This window comes from Myiozetetes cayanensis, unplaced genomic scaffold, assembly GCF_022539395.1.
Source record: "Myiozetetes cayanensis isolate MyiCay16 unplaced genomic scaffold, myiCay2020 scf16, whole genome shotgun sequence".
In the NCBI taxonomy this organism is placed as follows: Eukaryota; Metazoa; Chordata; class Aves; order Passeriformes; family Tyrannidae; genus Myiozetetes; species Myiozetetes cayanensis.
The window spans coordinates 2779341-2801940 of NW_026087270.1; the positions used below are offsets into that span (position 1 = coordinate 2779341).

Genomic DNA, 22600 nt, shown 5'->3' on the forward strand with positions numbered 1-22600 from the left:
TAGTTAAATAAAGCAGAGTTTCCAAGGGAAAGACCAGACATGCAGGAAGAACAGCCAAGATGCCCAGGAACTGATCAAGGGCTGTGTAGGATCCAGGGTGAGTGCATGTAAGAGGGAGACAGGGCTGGCTACCCTGCAAGCCAGGGTGGTGATCACTGTTCCAGGGGAGAGTGCCTCACACAGCCCCTTGTTCCGTGGAAGGGAGGAGCATGTACAGCTAGAATTGGCAAGAAATTTTCCCATTGTTTTACAGGTAAAAAATCACTCTGGAGGTACATGGAATTCTTTTTTTTTTTTTTTTTTCTGCTAAACAGACATGAAGATTTCAGAGGGATCTGTCTTACTCTAATAATCTGTCTGTTAATCCTTTGAAAAATGTAACAACCTCAATCCAACAAATCATTCACACAAAGGTCTTTGTTAATGAACAGAAAACTATAGGAAGAGGTAATTTTTGTGCTGTTACTTTAATAGATAGAAGGCCCTTTCCCACTTTCTGCAAGTGGGAAATCTGTCCAGTTTGTTTCTAAATGTCAGAGAAATTCCAGAGTGCTTTAATGAGACAATAGGCTGCCTGTGGGACTAGAAGTTTCTAATTGTTCCTTCCTCATTATGCGAGATCATTATTTTAGCTGCTTCAAGCAGTTTATGAAAAAGAACTTGTTGCTTCTGAAATGTTTGTGAGATTCTTTGTTCTGACTCCCCAGTCCCCTTTAGGAGGATCCTGCAGCTTTTTCAGTAAATTGAGTCAGTGAAAATTCTCTAGGACCTTTACTCTTTTGTATTATCTCAGTTTATTTATGTGCCCTTATTTTGTTTATAGATATTTTTGGTAGTGAGGTAACTATAGCAATTGTCTTCCCATCTGTGCCTGGAGTGTGATTAGTAGGGAACAGTATCCTTTAATGTCTGACAGGATGCTTTAGATAAGTCAGTTTATTTATTCCAGAAGTTCTAGGGGACATCAGAAGATGATGTAGAGAAAAAGGAAATGTACCAAGATAACTTGTCTTGAAAAAAGTCTCACACACCTCTGTGTTACAGACTTGCATCCTGTTCCCTATCCCAAATGAGTACCCTCCCTGCCACCCACTCAGCAGAAGGGTCAGGGCATCATACCATCTTCCCTGGTCATGGAATGAGACGTGGCTGTTGTAGGGAAGCCCCTGTGTCCCTGAACCAGGAGAGAAGTGGATGCTCAAACACTGACACAGATGCTGTGTTGTTGCCTTCCCTTAGAAGAGGAAGACGTGCTGCAGTGCTTAAAAGTGGGGGTTGAAAGGAGACATTCCATTTTGGTTTTCCTAGGACTGGCTTGTTGATTTTGATTGTTTGGAAAGGGGCTTCTCTGGTTTTCCTGGCGTGTTTTACCCCATGAGACAGGGGCAGTTAAGAGAGGCTGACTCAGCTCTCAACCTGAGCAGTGAAGTGGGATGAAGAAATTTCAGGAGCCTTCTTGGAAAGCATGGTACAAACTTACAGTTGCTTCCATGATTCACTGAGGCTTTGAGAAGAGATGAATACCTTACAAATCATTCTGCTGACCAAGATCTAACCAGGTTGTCACACACCCCCTTTCAGCCTGGCAGAATACTTAGGGCTTCTGCTTAAACTGTGAAATTGAGTAGCAGGGCAGTTTGATAATTAACAAAAAATGTAATTGCCTAATACAAATAGATTTTAAATGCTTGAAGCTGCAGAAGTGTCTGAGTGTCCTTCTGAACTGGTTGATGAAAAAGGGAGAAAGCAGCCAACACTAAACTTGGTATGTAAAAATCACTGCTCAGAATAATGAGTTTGGCAAGAACATGTGACTTTTACTGTAGGACACATATTGGTGCATCTTAACTGTAAAGTGCTGTAATTATTGTTTGAAATTACTGTAAGACAATGGTAGAGCAGCTCCCTTCCCAATTATGCTCCCACATCTTTATTTCAAGTGAAGCAAAGTGGCAACTGAAGCAAATACTCTGAGAAAACTGAGCAGTAGTGAGCACCCTGCTGGGACTGGGCTGCTGCATGAAACAATTACTTCTTTAAAATGAAGACTTTCAATGCATTCAGTGCAAGTCACAGCACAGGTTTGGTTGAGATTATAAAGTTGCTCTTAAAATTATTAATGTGAACTTGTAAACTGTATCCTGGATTAGTTGAATTAGTATAAATACAGGACTTTTGTATTAATAAAAAAAGGGAAAAAATCCTTAGGCTTTTCCCTTCGAGCTTTAATAAATCCAGTCTCTATGATATTTACCTGTAAAATTAATTCTTTCAGAGGTTTAGATTTGTAAGAGAGAGCCATTATGTCCAATTGCTTATTTGTTTGTGCTCTGTGTACTTTCTATTCTGGATATTTGGAGCACAAAGTCTTGGTTATTTACCAAGCTTTTGTAAACACTTCAGTTTCATCACTTAGCCCCTCAGCAAGGCAGAATTATTAGCCAATTCTGTAGCATTTTGATCTGGCAGATGCTAAAAATAAGCTGCCTTTCATGCAGGAGCATTGATTGCCATCCTGAAGCTGTGATCTGACCTTCCCTTTCAGGCTCAGCAGCAGAGGAAGTGCAAGCAGAGTAAGTTACAGATGCAGTTCTCTTGTTTGAATTTGAAGGGTAAATCTGACTTGGCAACAGATTTAGGCCATCCTGGCAGGATTGGTTACTGCTTGGCAGGAACCCTCTTTTTTATTGTGTCTCCCCTGCACAAATGGCAAATATTTGAGGATGTGTTCCAAACTGAAGCACTGAAGTGGTGATATTTTATCTGACAAAGATCTGGCATTTCTTAGTAAATCTAGTCACCTGCTGTCACAGGCAACATATAGGAACTCTTTCAAGAGAACGATTAAATTTCTCCTTGAAAAAATACCTCACTTGGTGAGAAAACTTTCTCATTTTCAAGCCTTTATTCCAGTTAATGTATGCTTGTTCTTCTGCTGATGTTGTCAATGAATTAAAATTAGCTACTGTACCCTCTTGGGGCACTTCTTTCAGATCTTTTGGGTAGGATACGTATGTTTTTGTGGCTACAACAAGCTCACAATCAAATCTCTCCTGCAGAGCCTGTATTTTTCAGGCCAAAAGCAGGTTTGTTTGCTCATACCCCTTTTTTGTAAGGCTGAATGTCTGTTTCCTGGGTCATCCTACAGCCGCTGCTCCAGGCAGATGTGTTTCCTGGCTCTGAGCTGGTTGGCAGCAAAAAGCAGCACTAAGCTGGTATGAAAGCCAGAGCCTTTTAAAATAGATCTCACAGCATTCCTGATCCTTCTAAACACTGTATGGGTAGACTGCTCTGTCGGCACTTAGCAGGTAGCGGCACATTAAATAGCACTCTTGTGTTCGAGTCAGAACTCCTTGAATGGGAATAATTAGGATTTACTCCGCTCCTGTGATGGTTCTGGCCAGCACACTGTGCAACAGCATTAATACAGCCCACTTTGCTGACACCTTTACCTGATACCTCCCAGGACTGCACTTGCTGTTTTTCGTACTAGCAGTTCATAGCGTTTGATAAAGTGCTTTCCTCTTGTTTCATCTCCAGCAGCCAAGGAAGGGAATAAATCAGCTCACACAGAGCTGTGTGTAACCAAGCCTAGGCTGCTTTAAGTACCAAGCTCTCTCACTTAAAGCCAGACAGAGTATGAGGAGGCTGAGCTGAGCTGCCCTGTGCTGCTGGATGCCTCCAGAGCAGTGGATGTGCTCCCTCAGCAGCGCAGGAGAGCCCCAGTGCCAGGGCCGAGGCTATTTCCAGACACTGCCTCAGAGCATAATCTGTTAATCAAACACAAAAGCCCAGTGAGCCATACCCGAAAAGCAATTTCCCTGACCAAAGCAAGCTGCAGTCTTTGAAGGCCTTTCTGTTTGCCTCTCGAAGCCCTGAACTCCCCAGAGGACATGTCCTTTCCCTGAGTCACCTGCTGAGTCAGGTCACAGACAGTGCTTAACTCTTCCTTGGCTGTTCTGCCTTCCCAAGGAGCGTGTGTGTCCTCTGGGTGAGGTGTGCTGGGGTAGCTCCACTGAACTGCAGAGGGTTCACGGCACATGCAGATTCAGCCCTGAGTTTTTGATTCACCTCAGCTGCACAAGTTATAAAGGGGTAGGAGAACACACCCTGCTAATTGTTGCAGAAAATATTTTGAGGGTAGAACAGATCATGATCTAGTGGTGACTCTTCCCCCTCCTTCTACCCCAAAACTCGCTGTGGTGCATGGAGTGTAGCAGATGCTGCCTTAGGCTTGTCCAAGAATCACATTTCAGTTTGTCCACTCTGCAGTGTTCACCCTAGTGTTTGGTTTCCCATTTCCTTTGCTGTAATTGGGAAAATGACACCTTCAGGAGATGAAGTGCTGTGTATGAGACTTCACCTAACGCCGGAGTTTTCCTTGATGCCAGGAGACTGTGGGTGTTTTCTCTTGCAGTTTGCTAACTGTGTTTGTGTACTTCACACCACCTTCAGGTATGGTTGTGTGGAATCAAAGCATTTTGGAAACCGGGATTCTCCTCACGTTCAGTTCCAGACAAGTTTCTCATGCAAGATTAGGTCTGAGTGCTATTTTTAAAAATGCTGTAGCAACTTTGGACTGCAGAACTATAGAAATGGTAATTTTTTACTATACCTGCTGTAATTCAGTGTGCAGCTTGCATGTCAGGCTGAGGTCTGGCTGGTGGCATTAGGTCAGACCCTTTTGGAAATCTACTATAGATTCTACACCTTATTTATATTTATCCAGCATTGTTAGTGCTCATTAGATTTGTAAATTTTCTTCTGTTCATGCTTTCTATATTAACTTTTAAATATTAATGCCTTTTTTTTTTTAACTTTGAATTTTTTAAAATGCACAGAACAGTCTATTTCATTTTTGCTTCCTAGAAATCTACTTTTCCCTTCTGTTATGTGATTATCTCAGTATGAGAAGTTTCTACTCCTGCAGGTTTAGAGTTGAGTTTTAATGCAATAGAATGTAAAGAAATCTCAGTTTTGGTTTTTTGTATGGCTTTTTTTTTTTTTTTTAGAGGATCTGAAACTACTGTAAGGATATCAATTTATACTAATTCATAGAAATTATATGTGCAGATTAGATTCAACATACTGATTTTATAGACTGACAGGATACCTTGAAAAGGAATCCATCAAACAGACTGTGAAGCTAGAGAAACACATCCAGCAGTAGGAGACATGCTTCATTTCCACAGAATGCTGTAATCCAAGCTATTAATTTCTTTGGGGATTCACCATGTGATGTTCTGCATCGCTGGAAGTGTTCAAAAAATGTGGATGTGGCACTTGAGGACGTGGTTTAATGGTGAATGTGGTGGTGGTGCTGGGGTTGGTGGTTGGACTTGATGATCTTAAAGGTCTTTTCCAACTGTAACGACTCTATGATAAGTAGAATATAAAATATATTAATATTTTAAAGGAGATTAATTCCACTTTAAGGAAATATTTTATAGCCATATCTATCCCTTCAGTAATTGATTGATTTTATTTTCCCAAAGGCTGCTAAATTCCATTAAAGGTAAAATTAATTGTCCAAGTGATAATTATTTTTTGCCCATTAAAACTCACTCGTTTTCCTGGGTTCAGGAAGCAACAATCTAGTCAGTACTTGCATGTAGAAATTTGCATGGTTTATGAAAAATTAGATGCGTGAAGAATGTTTTAATTTTTCAAACCACGCTTATGGAATTAAGCACCTTCTTGGAAGGTTTTAGAGTTCATACACTATTTCTGATCACACAGTTCCTGCTTCCAAATCCCTGTGGTCTCCACAAGCTGGAAGCAGAGTGATGTGGTTTTTTTCTGGGCAGGGAGGACACAGAAATCCCTCTTGTCTTTGTCTCCCACAAAGCAGTTTTTAGGATCCAAGAGACAGGACAAGGCTGGTGTGCCCTGTGATCAAAGGGTGCTTCCTGGTGAGAGTGTGAAGGGGGACAGCATGGATACCTTTCCTGACCCTCCACAGCCCTGGGAAGAGGATGCTCTTCCTTCCAGCAGCAAAACCCTTTGTGCTTCGTTTGTGAACTGGGGACATTGTGAACACAAGGGGTTCACAGGCTTGCAATTAAAATGTATAACCCTCTAAACACCAGCGGCTAATCCAGAGGCAGCTACATGATTCAAGGGATTAGAAAGGAGACTTAAGAGTGACTTGCATAGCCACAGTGCTCTTTTGGAGCTTAGTCGAATTCCACAGAAATGAGGGAGGTGTTTGAGTTCACAGGTTGAGTTCAGTTCTCCTGTTTTGACGGGGAAGGCATGAAGAGTCCAGTATCAGCCTTTGTTCATGGATTTCTGAGATACAACCACTAAGAATACTTTGCACAAAAATAAGTACAAGTCGATGTCAAATTAAGGTCTTCAGAAAGCTGTAGAAGAATGTCTCATGGAAGTGCCTCAAAATACTTCAGTGATGTTGTTCATCCAATTATAAAAGTACTGGTCATATGAGTCAGTTTTAGACTTCAAATATCTACAGAAAGCTGGAAAGTATTCTGATCTGGGATTTTAGATAAGCTTATCTCTGGAGGGGGAGGGAGAGGTGGACTAACGAGTTGGAGTCAGGAGGAAAATAGGTTATTCACATCCTGGGGTTTTTGTGCCTCTCTGCTATTCATCTGACTGTCAGTTTGTTAAATGTTAATCGTCTTCTGCAGGATAAAAATCAACGTGCCTTCTTCTTGAATATTTGACCTTTTAAACATTCAGTGGTTTTGATTCAGGATGTATTCATTATTCCTCATCTCCCCAAGATAGATTGAAAATGCAGAAAACTAATTAGGGAATAGATCAATAATGTCAGAATTTCATTCAACTAGCATGCATTATAAAATACTGATTTATCTAAATCACTGTGGGTGATGGGTTTCTGGGAGACACAGAAAGTGGGAAAACAGAATTACTAGTGAAAATGACCGAGAAAAGGACACATACAAAATCCAGGTTTTTTTCTTGTAATTTTATGTTACATTATTTGTGGAGGCTAAAATCTGGGAGGGATTTAGAACGACATGGTAAGTAATAGAGAAATGAAGTATGAAAAGAGTGAAACATTTTCTGCTCCCCAAAGACATGTTGTGAGATGAGGCCCCTTAGGAATGGATTTTCCTATGATTTTTAAGAGATTAAGGGTTGCAAACCAGGAAAAAAGTGGATGATTTTAAAAAGAAAAGGGCATTTTAGTTTGGTGTTGGGTTACCATGCCAGGAATCAGCATTCCTACCTGGGTCCTGCTCTGAGTTTCTCTGAGCTGTTGGACAAATCTGCTGTGGTATTCCATTCCTCATCTATAAAATAGGAAAGAGAATGGATCCCTTCTCTTGCTCTCTTCCTTGTGTCTGTTGGTACCCATCTGAAGGATCACTTAGGCTGTGCCCTGCTGTGTATGTGTTTGCTGACTAAGCCAGGAAACCAGTCTGAAACTCCTGGATGCCACCACATCTGAATAACGCTGGCCTCTCTTGTGGTGTTCAGCTTGGAGGATTGTCACTAGCAGTTACATTCAGCAGTATGTGTGAGGATGCCAAGGCCCCCAGGGTGTTCAGGGTTAGCTAATTATTCTACAGTAAATAAAAACCCAAGTCTAATTACTGGTATGTACAAGTAATAATCAGTGTTTCTGCTCGGAGTAAACAGAAATGTGTTTGTCCGTGGGTGATTTTATTAGTCATGCATGTAGTTTGCAAATTACAATCTTTTGACTGTAAATATAAGTAAGAATCTGATGAATTCCATCAGACATTGTTTTCAGAATGACAGTGCCATTTTTTTTTTCCCTTCTGGGCATATCCATGTAACTGTGCAAGCTCCAGTGGAATAATGGGGTTACAAGAAGAGATAGGATGTGGCTACCAAAAGTCTGTCTTCCTACTGTTAGTGTGTTAACAGTAAAACAAAAGCAGGGGCTGTATAAAGATGACCTGTTGGGATCTGTTTTTGAAATCTAGGTGGCTCAGCTGTTAGGCACTGCTTCCTCCCCTTCTTCTCTCAGCCTCATGAAATTAGAGGTTAAAATGCAGAGCCCAAAGCTGGAAACTTGAAGTCCCACATAAATGCTGATGTAGCATCTGCTGGACCCCAGCAGGTTCCTGGTCAGACCAGGAGGGATATGCCAGGAGAAAGATTTTCCTGGATGTGCTCTAGGCCGTTTTAGTCCCTGGTGATCAGTTTTGAGGCAGAGGCACTGGCCTAAGCAGACCTGTTGGTGGGACTCAAAGCTATTCCTGCATTTTGAATAACCAGTAATAATTATTGTTATTAACAACAGCTAACACAAAGGGTTTTTACTGTGCAGCATTTCTTACAGCAACTTGCTGTCTCCTCCTGAAACCGTAAGAAAATATTTTTCCAATACATTTTTTGATACATTAAATGACTTTTATCCCTGCAGTTGCTTTGTCTTCAGAGTATCTTTGTGATTTAAGTGTCTCTTTCCTGTGGCTGAACTGCATTTCACTGGAAAGAAACTAGTTTGGGAAGTCCTTGCACATGTTTGGTCTCGGTTTTTGCTGTGTCATGAGTGAATTGGCAGCTACAAAGTCTGTCAACCAATTTCCATGTCAGTGAACTAACATAATAATGTGTTTGCAGGGTCAAGCTGTTGCTCAGCTCTGTTCAACCATTCCCAATGTTACTGTTTTTGGAACAGCTTCATCTTTCAAACATGAAGCAATCAAAAACTCAGTAACTCACCTGTTTGACAGAAATGCAGACTATGTTCAAGAAGTAAAAAGGTAATCTTGTCTTTTCCTGAGTAAGGTCTGTGTATTATCTGGTAAAATACTACAAAAGGCACCAGGCTGATCATATTTATGGGAAGAGATTACATTTTGTGATTTTGGGAGCTGTAGTTTATTCCAGATATTCCATCTGGCCACTAGGGACAAGAGAGCAAGCATCTCCCTATTTCTTTAGAAGCAACATAAGCTTTTTTAGTCCGTGTTTCTACTTGGACATCTGTTGTAAGCAGAGTAAATTATGTGAAAAATACTAAAAGTCTTAACAAAAGGATGTGCTTTGCCTTCATTTGCATCTGTACTTGCTCACTGCAATGCACCAAATAAGATGTTTTCAGTGGATTTGTAAGGTATCCAGGTTTTGGAGTTCTCTGCTGTGTTTCTATCTGCCTGGGTTTTTATCCTCTGCCAGGGATTGATATTGGAGCACATGATGTGTGCTTTAGTTTCAGATCCTTAGATTTTGTTTGTTTGCGTTCTGATTAAAATCATCCTGTTGCCTTTTGAAGCCATCATGTGTGTTTCTGTTTGTGTGCTTTCAAATACTTTGTTTTCCAATTTGTCTGATTGTTTTTAGATATTGATGTTGATGCAGGTGGCAGAACTTCTGTCTGAGCTGTGGGAAACCCAGGCTGGTGTTGCAGGAGAAATCAGGGTGTCCTGCTACTGTTTCTGGAGCACTCCCAAGGGCTGAAGAGAATGTTTGAAATTATCCATCACAAAGGACGTTTTATATTGAAGAAAAAAATTTCCATATGGGAATTTTCACCCAAAAAAAGATGGGATTTGTCAAGCAGATGACACCTCTGCCATTTCCTTAGAGCTCAGAAGAATTGTAGCAGTATTTTGATAACCTTTCTCTTGGGGAAGTACACATAACCTGAGTGTTTTGGTGCCCCTGGAGAATTGCTGTAGTGAGATGAAGGCTGAATTCTAGCAATCCCCACCTGACAAACAACCGAGAGAGAACACTTGCAAACATTAATCAGAGTTCAGCACCAACCTCAATCCTATCTCTGGGCTGGGGCAGCACAAGATTTGATCTGGGTGTGTGGTGGGGGAGCAGATACAATAGAAATTGGTGCTTAGGAAGTGGATAAAGTCCCTTTAGGTTCTGAGAACTTTGGTTGCAGATAACCAACCTGGGGCTGCTTCTGCCCTTCAGCAGGGCAGTTCTTTTAGGGACAGTTCCCTGACATCACCCCTGACCGTGTAACAGGTCACAACTGCTGAAATCAAAAGACCTGGCTACCAAGGGGTGGGTGAAATTCTGCTCTGTTAAGTCTGTTAAAATCCTTTTTGGTGGTCTTGCATTTTCACATACCTTTTCACCTTGCAATGGGCCAGTGAGGCAGAGAACCAGTGGCTACAAAAGGCAAAACATAAATGCAGCAAGCTGGTTGGTGCTTCTTTCCTGGTGTAGAGTTGTGTAATATTAGCACAGTAAATAGTCCTGATTGCGAGACAGGAGTGGCACCCTGTAGAATATGCCACTACTCTGATTTGTTGCTCAGATCTGTGCCTTTTCAAAGTGAAAATGAAAAGATTTTTAATAAAAGTACAGTGGTAGTTCTGGGATCGCTGTTACAACAAACTGTCCTTCAGCAGAGGCAGCGAGGGAGTGGTGTAGTTGTTTGCTCTGGTGGATATCAGCTGTACACTCTGCTCTGCTAAAGTGATCCTTTCTTAAAAGCCTGTGAGCAGAAAAGGGTGGACCTCTGGTGGAGAAAGGATAGTGGTAAGAACCCTCTTTGTTGCAGGTGACTGATATATTCCAGGGGAAGGCTTTCATTAAGGAGAAAAGTAAAACAAACAAACAATCAAACAAACAAAAAAACCACCAAAAAAATCCCAAAACCCAAAACAACAAGAACAAAACCCAAAAAAACCCCAAACAAAACAAAAAAACAACCAAACCAAAACCCAACCCCCAAACTCCGAACAGATGAACAAATGTACAAACAAAAAGACTCATCAGAGATGATATGAATGTGAAACTGTTCCTAAGAGATGGGGAATCAGTTCAGCTGGGGAAGCCACCGAAAGCTGTTTGATTGTAAATTTTTTATTCTTTTCCACTGAAGGCTCATCCAGTGGCCTGAACTGGAACAGTTTATTGCCCCACATATAACAGCACTACCAAGGTGTGAAGTTGCTCAATTATATTGGTCTTTGTAACCAGTGGATGTCTGAGCCTCACCTTCATTTTTTGAGGATGCATTACAAGCCATAAAGCTCTACCTCTTTCCCCTAAATCAGGAAATTTGGGCATATTTTTTTTAGCTGGCATCATATTGACATTGCATTCACAAAGTTGCTGGGAAGTTATAAATATGCCAACTGTTTATTGAAAGAGTATAAATATTTTCTACTTTCTTTAGTATGGCCTGAGGATTTCTAGCCCTTGGTGACTTCTCTTTAATTTAACTCTTTACTGGCATCTATTTGATATAGAGTCTGAAATACAAGGTTCTTTAAATAACTTTACAGTCAGTTTGCCTGAATACTGGGATAAGATCTGTTTCCTTACAAAATCAGAAAAATATCAGAATATGTGTATAAGAAAAATATACCTTTACTCTATGATATTCATTGGAAAAAAATAACATCCTCTGATACTTGCATTCACTCAAAAATGAACTTTATATCTATCACCTGTTTTTTTATAACATAATTTTGCTGAAAACCCTCAAAAAGGAGGAACAAGGTGGTTTCCCACTCTTCTGACCCTAAGAGATTGCCTTGCCTGACAAACCTGCATTCCACCCCTGAATGAGCTGGAAATGTCTTTTGATGAGCGTAAAGTTTTTGTGTAGTCCAAGTCTCAGCCTCAGAGTCCTTTCTAAAGTACCTGGAAAATGCTGGTGTGATGTTTACAACCAGCCTGTATCACTCTGGCTGACCAGCCCTGTGGATCTTATTGCAAATTAAGATTTTTTTTTTTTTTTTTCCTTTCTCTTTTAGAATCTCAACAGATGGAGTAGATATTGTTTTGGACTGTCTTTGTGGAGAAAATACTGGGAAAGGCCTCAGCCTTCTCAAACCACTTGGGACTTACATTTTATATGGTGAGTGGAAATACATCCTGAATACAGGACGTATTTCAGAACTAAAGCTTTGCAAAGCTTGGAGTCATCCATGGCACTCCTTCCAGAACTGGTGACTGGCACGTTATGCTTTCTCAGTTTGACCATTTCCATGCAAGGATTTTAGTGAATCTGAGCATGGACTAAGTTACTGAGAAACAACAGGCAATACAAAGAAAGTCTTTTAAAAAAAGTTTAAAAATGTAAATCCAGAAGTGAAACTGAACGTAATGTTTCAGCTTGTTAAAACATCGTTGGGTGATAGAGGAGAAGTGTGGGAGAAGGTTTGGGTCTCATTGCACACACCAGAGGAATCATTGTGTGGCCAAGGGAACTGCAGTGTAGTTTTTGTGGGAGGGGAGGCTGAATTTCAGGGAGAATACTATTGGTTCTATTTGACATGACTTTGAGGAATTCAAGCCCAGGCTTCTGTTCAGATTTTCATTCCTGTTAGTGGACTGTTCCACATATGGAGTAGACACGTTTTCCCTGCAATTCTGCCAGGCTGCACCACTGTGTGTGGGTAAAGCAGGACAAGCTGCTGTTGGAGGGGACAGCATTGTCCCTGCCTTTGGGAGGATTGGTAGATTGTCAGTGTCATCTTGAGATTCCTATAAACTTGTAGGGCTCAGCCACCTTGGCCTCTTTGTTAATTATTCCTGAAGTATAAGGATTTCTACTTATTCCTTTTAAACCTGGGCTCTTTTTCTTCCTAAATATGAATCATGGAAATATATAATAAAAGGGTCTGTTTTGAGCATGTAATAAGTAGTGTGTGAATGCACTCATCTTTTGCAGGTTCATCTAACATGGTTACTGGGGAGACAAAAAGCTTCTTCAGTTTTGCGAAATCAGTAAGTGTCCCAGCACTGTGATTCTGCTCTGTCCTCCAACTTCAGTCTTTTCTGTAGCATTTTCATCTTTAGCATTTTCATTTATCTCTACTGAGTTGTTACACTGATGCTGAAGAGAGTGTTTTTGTGCCGTGTTTTCGCTTGACAGGACAGCTAGACAGCAATTGGATCTGTGTGCAGTGCATATTGAAATTGTTAGTTATCAGACACAGATCTGTTATACAGATAAGTTTAGGCTGCATTATTTATCTACTTATGGCAGAATATCATTTCCATGGATATCAGTAACTGTACCCTGTAGATTGCTCATATCTGAAGACACTCCCATGACAGTGCACTGAATTAAAGGAAATATATCTCAAGATGGGGCCTGTGTCCAGTCATTTCCAGCTTTTCAGAAGTTGGTTTCATTACAGAAATGCATTTTTTAGTTCTCCATGTTCATTTCAAGTGACATCCAAGAGATGATGATGTGGCATTTGTTTCCTAATTGATGATGCTAAGAAATTCAAAGTTCAAATGTTTTTTTTTTTTCTTCAGCTAACTACAAAAATGTGCACAGAAATCCTAGAGATCAAAAAGGGGACAAATATATCAAACAAACTGCTGGCGAGAAATAAGTTATTCAGGAGTGAAAGTGATTCCTTTATACAAGAAAAACAGGGGGAAAAGTCTTGTCTGAAGATCTGTCATATGATCCTTCTGCCAAGAGCTCACTTACAGCTTCCAGCAACAGCTCCTTCCCAGGAGGAATTGGCTTCAAAACTCTCTGTGTAGTTGAAAACAAGATAAATCAGAGACTGTAGCAAGGAGCTGTTCTTTACCTCCTACATTTTCTTATTGGTTGTAGTGGGATGATCCTTATTATTGTTATGTGTCTATGAACTAAAGATAATCTTTGCAATGCAGCCTTTTTAATGTTAATGTCAGGATATCCAGATGCATATAATTTGTAGGCTACCATCTGAAATGGTTTTCAGATAGTACTGGTATTTATTGACTGAATAAATATGAAGAAATTGAATTAATTTAAAAAGCATATAAAATATATGAAAGTATAACTAGTTTCTTTATGTAATTATACTGCAAAATTAACTCATCAAAATTGTATGAAAATTATAATTAAAAATTTACCCATTCAAATAAAATTTGCAAGTAAGTGGCATCTCAGTCTCAGTGATACTCTTGAGCTAAATGAGATAAAATGCTTTCATTAGATATTATGAGGTTTGCTCAAGTATCACAAACAAAATAATGGGTGTAAAGTAACTGGGAACTGATAAGCAGTGTCTGGTTCCCTTGGTTTTGAAAGAAGAGTAATAGTCAAGAGTTGCCTGTGAATGTTTGGGCAGCTTGAGTGGCTGTCTTGAGATGACAATGGATAGCAGAAGAAGGGAGGTCCGAACTTGTTGCTACCTGACTCACATCCTAACCCCAGATCTGTTCACCATCCTTCTGACACCCTGACCTCAGGAAACACAAGTTTGTGTTTTATTTCTACATGTCAGTCAGTTGCATAATTTTTTTTTGCTTCATCCTTAATTCAGATTTTTACTGCTTCTCTTGGCTGTTGCTCCAGATCTGACAGATGAGTCGTTTAAATCGCACCTGCCCAGACAGTTTTCTTGTGAACTTTCCTGTGAAAAATGTTTTTCTAACCATACTGTTGTTTATTGGTTTCCAGTGGTGGCAGGTTGAGAAAGTCAATCCTATCAAGCTGTATGAGGAGAACAAAGTCATTGCTGGATTTTCCCTGTTGAATCTACTTTTCAAACAGAATCGAGGTGGCCTGATCAAGGGTGTGATGGACAAACTCCTAAATCTATATAACACCAAGAAGATCAAGCCTGTGGTTGATTCATTATGGGCTTTGGAAGAGGTAGGAGCAGAATTTCTTCTCCCATTTTGAAACTTGTGAAAAATATGTGCTTTTAGGTGTAAAATCCAATTGAAACATGTTCTGTAGTTACTAATGTATGCAGCTTTTTATTTGTGCATAAGTTGTCTGCAGAGCCCCTGATATTCAGAAACTCCAGGATCCAGAGTTATCCACACGTTTCTCCACTAAATATATCTGTTGAAAATACTAATAATAAATGTGGTTTTTTCAGTCTTAGAAAATCATCTCTGTTTCCTAGGTGCATGAAACGTGTGACTAACAAGTGCAGTGTGAAATGCATACATTAAAATTGAAAACAACTTAGATCTTTTCCTCAAAGCAGCTTTTAATACATAAGCTTTAGCTTCAGTGCCATAGTTGGGCTAGCAAACCTTGGGAGCTTGCAGGCTTTCAGGAGGTTGTTGGAAGTGTATCAAAGACAATCAAATCATAACTCACTTTTAAAGTAAGTTAAAATTGTGGACTGTGGATATTTTCTTGTTTCTTTCTTTCTTTTCTTTCCTTCTAATTGCTCAGCTCTCCTTAAAGACACGTAAAGTAGCCAATGTGCTCACAGCCTGGACAGATTATAAGCCCCCTGTCCAAAGCAGCATTTCCTAGACTTTTATATTTAAGATGCTGATAAAGAGACAGAAGTATTTTTGGAGGTGTGAACAGACATTATCATATAAAAAAAAAAACAAAACAAAACAAAACATGGTTATATACCACCACCAGATTGATATTTGTGGTTTATGTGTTTGGGAAGTGCACTGAGCCTGACACATCACTTAAGATGCATCATCTGTAATAGCTCTGCTGAATGTGGATTGTGTCTGCATCCATTGTATTTTGCTGTTCAGAAGGTGCTGCAACAAAATTTTGTGAGATTTATGTTTTTGATGTGGGGTATTTTTTAAGTTAATTATTAAATAAGCTTATGAAGCCATTTAAAAATTTAAGTGGCACAAGTCTCTAGACAGGCATTCTGCAGTTTCTTTCTTCATGTAAAATACGTACTTTTCATGTATTGCTGATTAAAAAAAGGGTAATTAAAACAGTAACAATAACTTAAAAATCTTGACTGAGGACATAACATGAAAAATTACATATGGTAGGCTGATCTGAATAATCAACGTGATGGGAATTTGTCGGGGACTTCTGTTTGATAACATTTCATCTAACATTTGGCAGTAGCATGCACCAGCCCTACCAGTAGATTGTGAAATGTGTAAATACATCTGTTGTAAAGCACAGTCTAGAAAACTCCAGCTCATTTGTCACGCCTGCTCGCTTCCCATGAGCTGTCTGGGAATTCACAAAGGAAATGTCTGGCTGGTATCTTCAGGGATACAGTAGTGCAAGAGCTGCTTATTCAGTTGCAAAGTGTTGGTGAAATATTACTCATTCAGGGCATTATCATTTGGAGGATATTTTTGCAGGTATAAAAATAACTTAGGGCTGACTCTTAAGTTAATATGATATACAGAAAATGTGTCATAGCTGAGGACTAAATGGAACCAGACTGAAGAAAGGTTGGTGTGTGTTTTTGTTCCATTTTGAGTGGTTTTTATTTTTAACTCCATAGCTCTAACATCTCTCCCCTTCAGAGTTTGACATTTGACTGATTGTCACTGAACCAGTGTATGACCAGTTGTTACCTTTGAGGTTTCCCCAGGAAACTTCCTGACCCAAAAGAGCATCGAGGATAAGTGTTTAGCTAGAGAGGGGCAGAAAGGTGGACTGCCTAGATGGCATTTGAAAATGAAGGATTGAATAGTTTTCTGTGGAAGAATATTACCTTCTCCAGAGGCTCATGGGAGAATCCATTTGTCCTCTGCCTAGAAGATCTGCTATGAAATGAACAGTAAGAGACATTTAGAATGAAAATATTTCAAGGAAAATTCGCAGAGGAGCCTCGACCGTGGGACACCTTTCCAAATGTTTTATGTTAAATACCTGAATATATTATCACATGAAATTTTTGATCTCTGTATGAAAGGCACATCCCCAACATATCCCTTCGGCTGGCTTTATTCACTCTGCATCTGCATTTGTTTTCATGTATTCCATTGTGCAAATCAATTCACAAATTAATGCAGACTCTCTAAAGCCAACATGGAAGACACCTGGTTTCCTTTCAAAGCTGTATTAAAGTACAAGTACTGATCTTTTCAGGCCTGTTTCAGTTGCCATTCATGTGTCAGGGCTGAAAAGCACCTTTGCAGTCTTAGGAGACAATGAGTTCTATCTGTGCTGGTGTTCCCCTTTGCTGCTCAAGGCTGGTTGCTATAGGACTGCTTCCTTGCATGATAACCCCAAAATTGAGGGCTTTATGTTCTAGTGCTTGTGTGAACAGCCAGAGAAAGGCTTTGTGTTTTAATAGGTCTCCATGAATTGTGTAAAAGAAATATTTCTTTGTTCTAAAAGCCAAGTATCGTTCCTTGAACAGGATTTATTTCTTAATACTTTCTGCAGGAGCCCACAGTTTGAATTTAAAAGAACATACTGATTAGAGAATATCGTAATTGCAGTGAGATTTTCCATTTTAAAGTGTTTCGAGTGGCAGTAACACAGGATTTAGAGAAAGTTATGGATTCCCATTTTTCTATCGTAGTCTATGTTATGTGATGTCTTGTTGATTGTCAAATAATATTAAAGATAGCAGTGTTCAGAAATTATTAGATGGGCTTAGCTTGATAACTGTTCCTGTTGAATCATGAAGGTTTGCCTGAGTGTCCACGAGATTATTCTAATTAGGATATAATCCCTCCCAGTGTTCTTATTTCTCTGCTTTAGGGCTGCATCCAAAGGCCATGAAGTGTGTGGAATCCTTCCTATTTTCACTGGCCCTTGTTTTAGGATAAGGATTGCCCTGCCTCTTCAGTACAGGCTGCTTAAATGAATTTACCAATTGGCTGAAGAAAGAAACTTAGAAGTAACTCAGTTTTCTTCAGAGAATCAGTGTATTTCTTCAGATTATTACAGACACAAGGGAAGTCAGAGTCTAGACTCTTGACTGCTGCTGTGGAACAAAACTCTCTGTATTGCTGTGTTAGCTGTTGGTGTTTGTTTGGGAAGGGTAATTTTAATCAGAAATTTACATCCATAAATCCTAGTAAAGTCAAGTCTTTTCTCAAGTAGGCAATTAGAACCATTTTATTGTGTGAAAGTAAGAAGGATTTAACTAAGAGACAGTAATAAAAACCATAGATACTTTAAAATGGAAATCCAACTTGGGAATTATTCATCATGAGATGAGTGAAGTCATACAATAAATTAGCTGCTGGTGAGATGTCTTGCTGTTTTGCAACTATTTGTTTATGCATTCAAGTGTTTAAAAGATGAGATGATTTGTGGATGGTGCATGCTTAAAATGCTGTTCTGGAGTAGAAAGCTGATTGTCTGGTAAGATGGCATTTCATTACAAATAGTAGAGTTTAAAACAGAATTAGTATTCAGTGAATATTTGTTGAGCTTTGTGGTTTTTTTCTTTGTCAGTGACTACTTGTCTAATCCTTAATTTGCAGTTAGTCACTTGACTTCATTTTGATTAATTTATAGCACATTTATACACTATTATTCTCCTGAGGGTCTGTAAGTCTTTGGCTTTACACAGTAGACAATTCGAGATCAGTGAGCAGGATGAAAACTGAAGGTTCTCAAAAAAAATCTAGTTTGCTGAATAAAAATGTGCACATTGCACTGTTCTATTAAAATTCTTTGGTTTTTTTCATGTCTTTATAGTTGCAAAAGAAAATGCCTACTCAAGGTAGAATAGGTTATTGACACAAGTTATATGCACCTTCTTTGGTGATTTACAGCAGTTAAAGGCAGCAGTGAATGTGTGAAACAGACCCCAAAAGTTCTTGCACAGAAAGTGCCACTCATGGTCCATGTTGTCAAAATATCTGAGGCAGCTTTCCCTCCCCCTAAACTGCTTGTTTCTAAAAGGACTCTTCAGTTTTGTGCCTTTTTGTGCATATGGATGACCAGTGAGATTATGGAAAAAACATCCTGACTCCAGGTCTGTGTTGTGTACCACTGCATTCTTGTCTCTCAAATGATTTAATGGAGTGCAGTTAGATAGTAATAATGATATCAAAGACTTGTACTGCCTTAGGGCCAGAAAGAGTGATGAAGATACTGAAACCTGTGGAACAAAGTTGTTACTTACTCTTAAAAAGTAAGAGGATAATCTGATAAAATATCAACAATTGGCTGGTACGTTATAGTAGGCACTGAACATCACTCTGTGTTGTTGTTTTGGAGTGATAATGCAATAATATCTTTAGCAACACCTCACTTAGTGGATATTGATGCAACAACTGTAGCCCAGATCCAGGAATACACCATGGCCCTCAGCTGTGATTGAAGTCAGTGGAATCAAGGCACTAAATACTCTTACAGATCTTGATATGAGTATCAGAGAACTCTAATGACTGTGCACAGTGGTCAGTGCGTAGAACACAGAAATGGAAAGAGCCCTGCACCTTAATTTAGTTTGTAATGATCACTGCACAATCAGTCGCTGGCTATTTTTGGCTGAATAATTGTGAGAGATGTTGCAGGTCTGGCTGTAAGTACAATTTTTATATAAGTGAGATTTCCTGCTCTTGAAGCCAGAGTTTTTCTCTGTAGTAAATTGGTAAGGAAGCCCAAGCTGTGTTTAAGAACCTAAAGCTAAAGGAATGCAGTGCACCTAATCACATTATAGTGACATTAGAGAATACCTGCTGGTACAAAAATTTCCTTTAACGTTTTCTCCTGGGTTGCTGTTCTCACATCCTTTGTGCTCTCTTGGTTAGCTACCGGTGTGATCAGCATGCAAAGGAAAAGAGTAGAAACCTGCCATTAAGATCTCAGCCTTACTGAGTTGCAGTCCAGTGATGAGGACTGGATGAAGGAACACTTTCTGTACAGAATTTATTGCAGGTTTTGGGGAGGGCAAGGCAATCACAATATGTCTGGGTTTAGCACTGCTCAGTGGCTTCAAATGAGTCAGGTACTGTAAACCTGTGTTTTTCCACTGAACTCATCCTCTCATATAAATTACCATCTCAGTGCAGGCTTTTAGATATCAACAGTATCATTATTTGAGGCAGGGGGGACGGGAGAGCTCAAACCCATGATAGCAGAATAATAACAGTGAGCCCCCTAAAGCAGAGACTTTAATTTCATCAAAAGCTATTTATGCCTTTCTCTGATCTTGGCTTCAGGGCAAAAAGCCTGTCATGTATCACCATGGTGAGACAGAGAGGAAAATTGACCCATTAGTTACTTTTAACATAGAAAGAGGGCAATCTAATAATATCAGCTCAGGCTGGTACCTTATTAGGAATACTAAATGCCATCTCGGGTCTATTTTTATTTTTAAAGTTATACTATAATAGCGTGTGAAGGTTTTTGTCTTTTCTGCTTGATGAAGCCATTCTCCAGCAGAACAAACTGTGCCTTTTTTTGAAGCCAAGGACTTCTATAGCATTTAGAACCTGCATTTGTTCTTCAGGGTATTCAAAATAACAGAGCACTGTGATAAAAGTGGAAGTACATTTATAACCAAAGTAATCACCCACCCTGAAATAAAAGATTCATTTTTTCTGAAGCTTAAAACAATTTACTTTGCAGTATTATGGTGTCGAGAGAGGGAACTGTAAGTCACTCTGTGGAACCTCCCCTGAGCGTGCCGGTGTGTCTGTGCTGTTATTGCTCCTCTGCCTTACAGAGCAGCCTCTGCTTGGTTTGGTGCTGTGATTATTTCTTTGACAGAACAAATTCTTTTGGAGTTCTTCTTGAACAGCTTTCCTGATGTACAGGGATTAGCTCTGCAGATACACTGCCCTGTGATGCTGCCTTATAACTCTCTTTGTTCTTCCTGTGTGCGGATTCTGTTCCCTCTGACTGTACAAAATAAATACCTGTAGTTCAAAGTAAATGTAAATGTTTTATCTGTACATCACTGCTGTTTCTTTGTATACAAACAGGTCCAACACAGGTTTGACACAAGCTTCGTGCAGGTATCAAAGCATGCAGAAATGCAAGGAACTGTGTCTTACTGATGCAACAGGTTTGAAAACAGAGATGTGGGGAAAGAAGGCTGAGAAGCAAAACCTCAATAATTCAGGGCAGCTTGCTTCTGTGCTCACAGTCAAATTATGCACAGAGGCCAAAATATCTTTCAAATTTGGGAATCATAGAATCATGGCCCTTAACACCATCCAGTTCCAGTCCCTAGCCATGGGCAGAGACACCATCCTCTAGCCCAAGTTGCTCCAAGCCCCATCCAACCTGGCCTTGGACACTTCCAGGGATGGGGCAGCCACAGCTTCCCTGGGCAACCTGTGCCAGGGCCTGCCCACCCTCACAGAGAAGAATTTCTTTTCAGTGTCCCATCTGACCCTGCCCTTGGTCAGTGAAAAGCCATTCCCTGTGCCCTTGAACAAAGTCCTTCTCCATCCTTCCTGCAGCCCTCAAAGCCTTCTCTTCTCTAGCCTCAGAGTAAGGGGAAAGCTATTTCACTGGAATTTTACCTCACTAGCATTAAATGTAATGAAAACAAGTTCTAAATGACTGAAAACTGAGCCATGAGTAGGGGGATTCTTAATTTAGACTTGACACAGAATTTTTCCCAAGATGCATATATGAAGTAAATACTAATTAAAACTCAAAACAATTTTGGTTCTATATGCTTAGATTAATAAAACATATCTTGAAAGTACTGGAGATTAACTGGGTTTTTTTCCCTCTAAAACACTGTGTATACCTGATTACGGGATCCTCACTGCTCTTACATGAATTACTATGTTCCTATGAAGTGCTTATGTAATTTCATTTGCACTTCTTCCCCATTTAATGCTGTTTAACAGGACTTCATGTTACTTCATAATTTATTCTACCCTTCCTTCCACTATCAGGGAGTGATGGCATAACCCAGTGGTCATTTTGGAATCACACCCTGTTGATGGCAATGTAACATGATTATGATTTTATCAAAAGCCTGAGAAAGAAGCAAGACAAGACTTCTACAGAGGCACCTTGGCTCCATAATAAGGCCCCAGATACATGACATTAGCTGTGATTGCCACAAAATCAGGTTGGGTAAATGAACTGTTTTAGGAAATTTAGACTTCACTTGTTAAGTATGTAAGCAGAAGTCAATTCTTTTCAATTGCTATAAATTATTCATAAACACTGTGTGAAATTCAAGCTACATGAACAGAATTTAATTAAACTACTAATTTATTCCAGCTCTGTGCTTTCTATTACTTTGTTTTGCTGCTTCTAAAATGTAGCTTGCTTTGTCTAGCCTACCAGTTGAATACCTGTGTTTAAACAATTTTGCCATCTTGAATCTTCAGAATGTTCCTTTATGCACACTGAGAATATTTGTGCTGTAATACCCATTTAGTAGGTAAATAACTAAAGAGATGGTGGATATCATCACTTGCCCGAGGCTGTGCAACATGGTAGTACAAAGATCATGGATCAGCCTGAAAATCTCTTTATTTCTAATTCTGATCCCTCACAGACAAGGCCCTGGGCTGTGTGTCAGCATCTCAGAGCCTTTGTGATCTTGAGCTCTGGTCTCAGAGTGGTGTGCGTTCTACCAAGGTCACTAAGCTGTTTATTTTCGGGGGAACTGTATTTTCATGTTTTGGAATGAAGTGGCAAACATGGAAAAGTATTTTGGCAATATTTCTGATGAACATTGATTCAGATGTTGCTGTCACAAAGGTTAGAGGCTGACTAGTGTGAGACTAAACCTCTCAATTAACATAAATACAGCCTGCAGCTACAGCACTTTTCTCATCTACTTAGTAAGCACTCTGCTAAGAATTAATTAGTTATGGAGATACACAGGCAGAAAATACATTCTGGAAGGCATGAGATGCTGGAGGTTGAAAGTGCAGTGGTGAGTCATGATACTTGTTTCTGGGTCAGGGCAGGCTGTCTTTTCTGTCTGCCCTTGTGTGCCACAGGGATAAGAGCTTTCTGGAACTGCAGGCCAAAGGAAAATAATATGTAGACTTGGTTCCTAAAGGATAATGT

At 39.7% G+C, this 22600-nt stretch overlaps 1 protein-coding gene across 1 annotated transcript in view; it reads left to right on the forward strand.

The window, feature by feature from the left end:
• The window catches only part of VAT1L (vesicle amine transport 1 like), a 54967-nt gene that overhangs the window by 11231 nt on the left and 21136 nt on the right, over positions 1-22600 (forward strand). Inside the window, exons 4-7 of the mRNA XM_050311412.1 lie at positions 8587-8729; positions 11697-11800; positions 12617-12672; positions 14357-14551. Coding sequence (XP_050167369.1) covers positions 8587-8729; positions 11697-11800; positions 12617-12672; positions 14357-14551 — 498 coding nt within the window. The remainder of the gene's footprint in view (positions 1-8586; positions 8730-11696; positions 11801-12616; positions 12673-14356; positions 14552-22600) is intronic.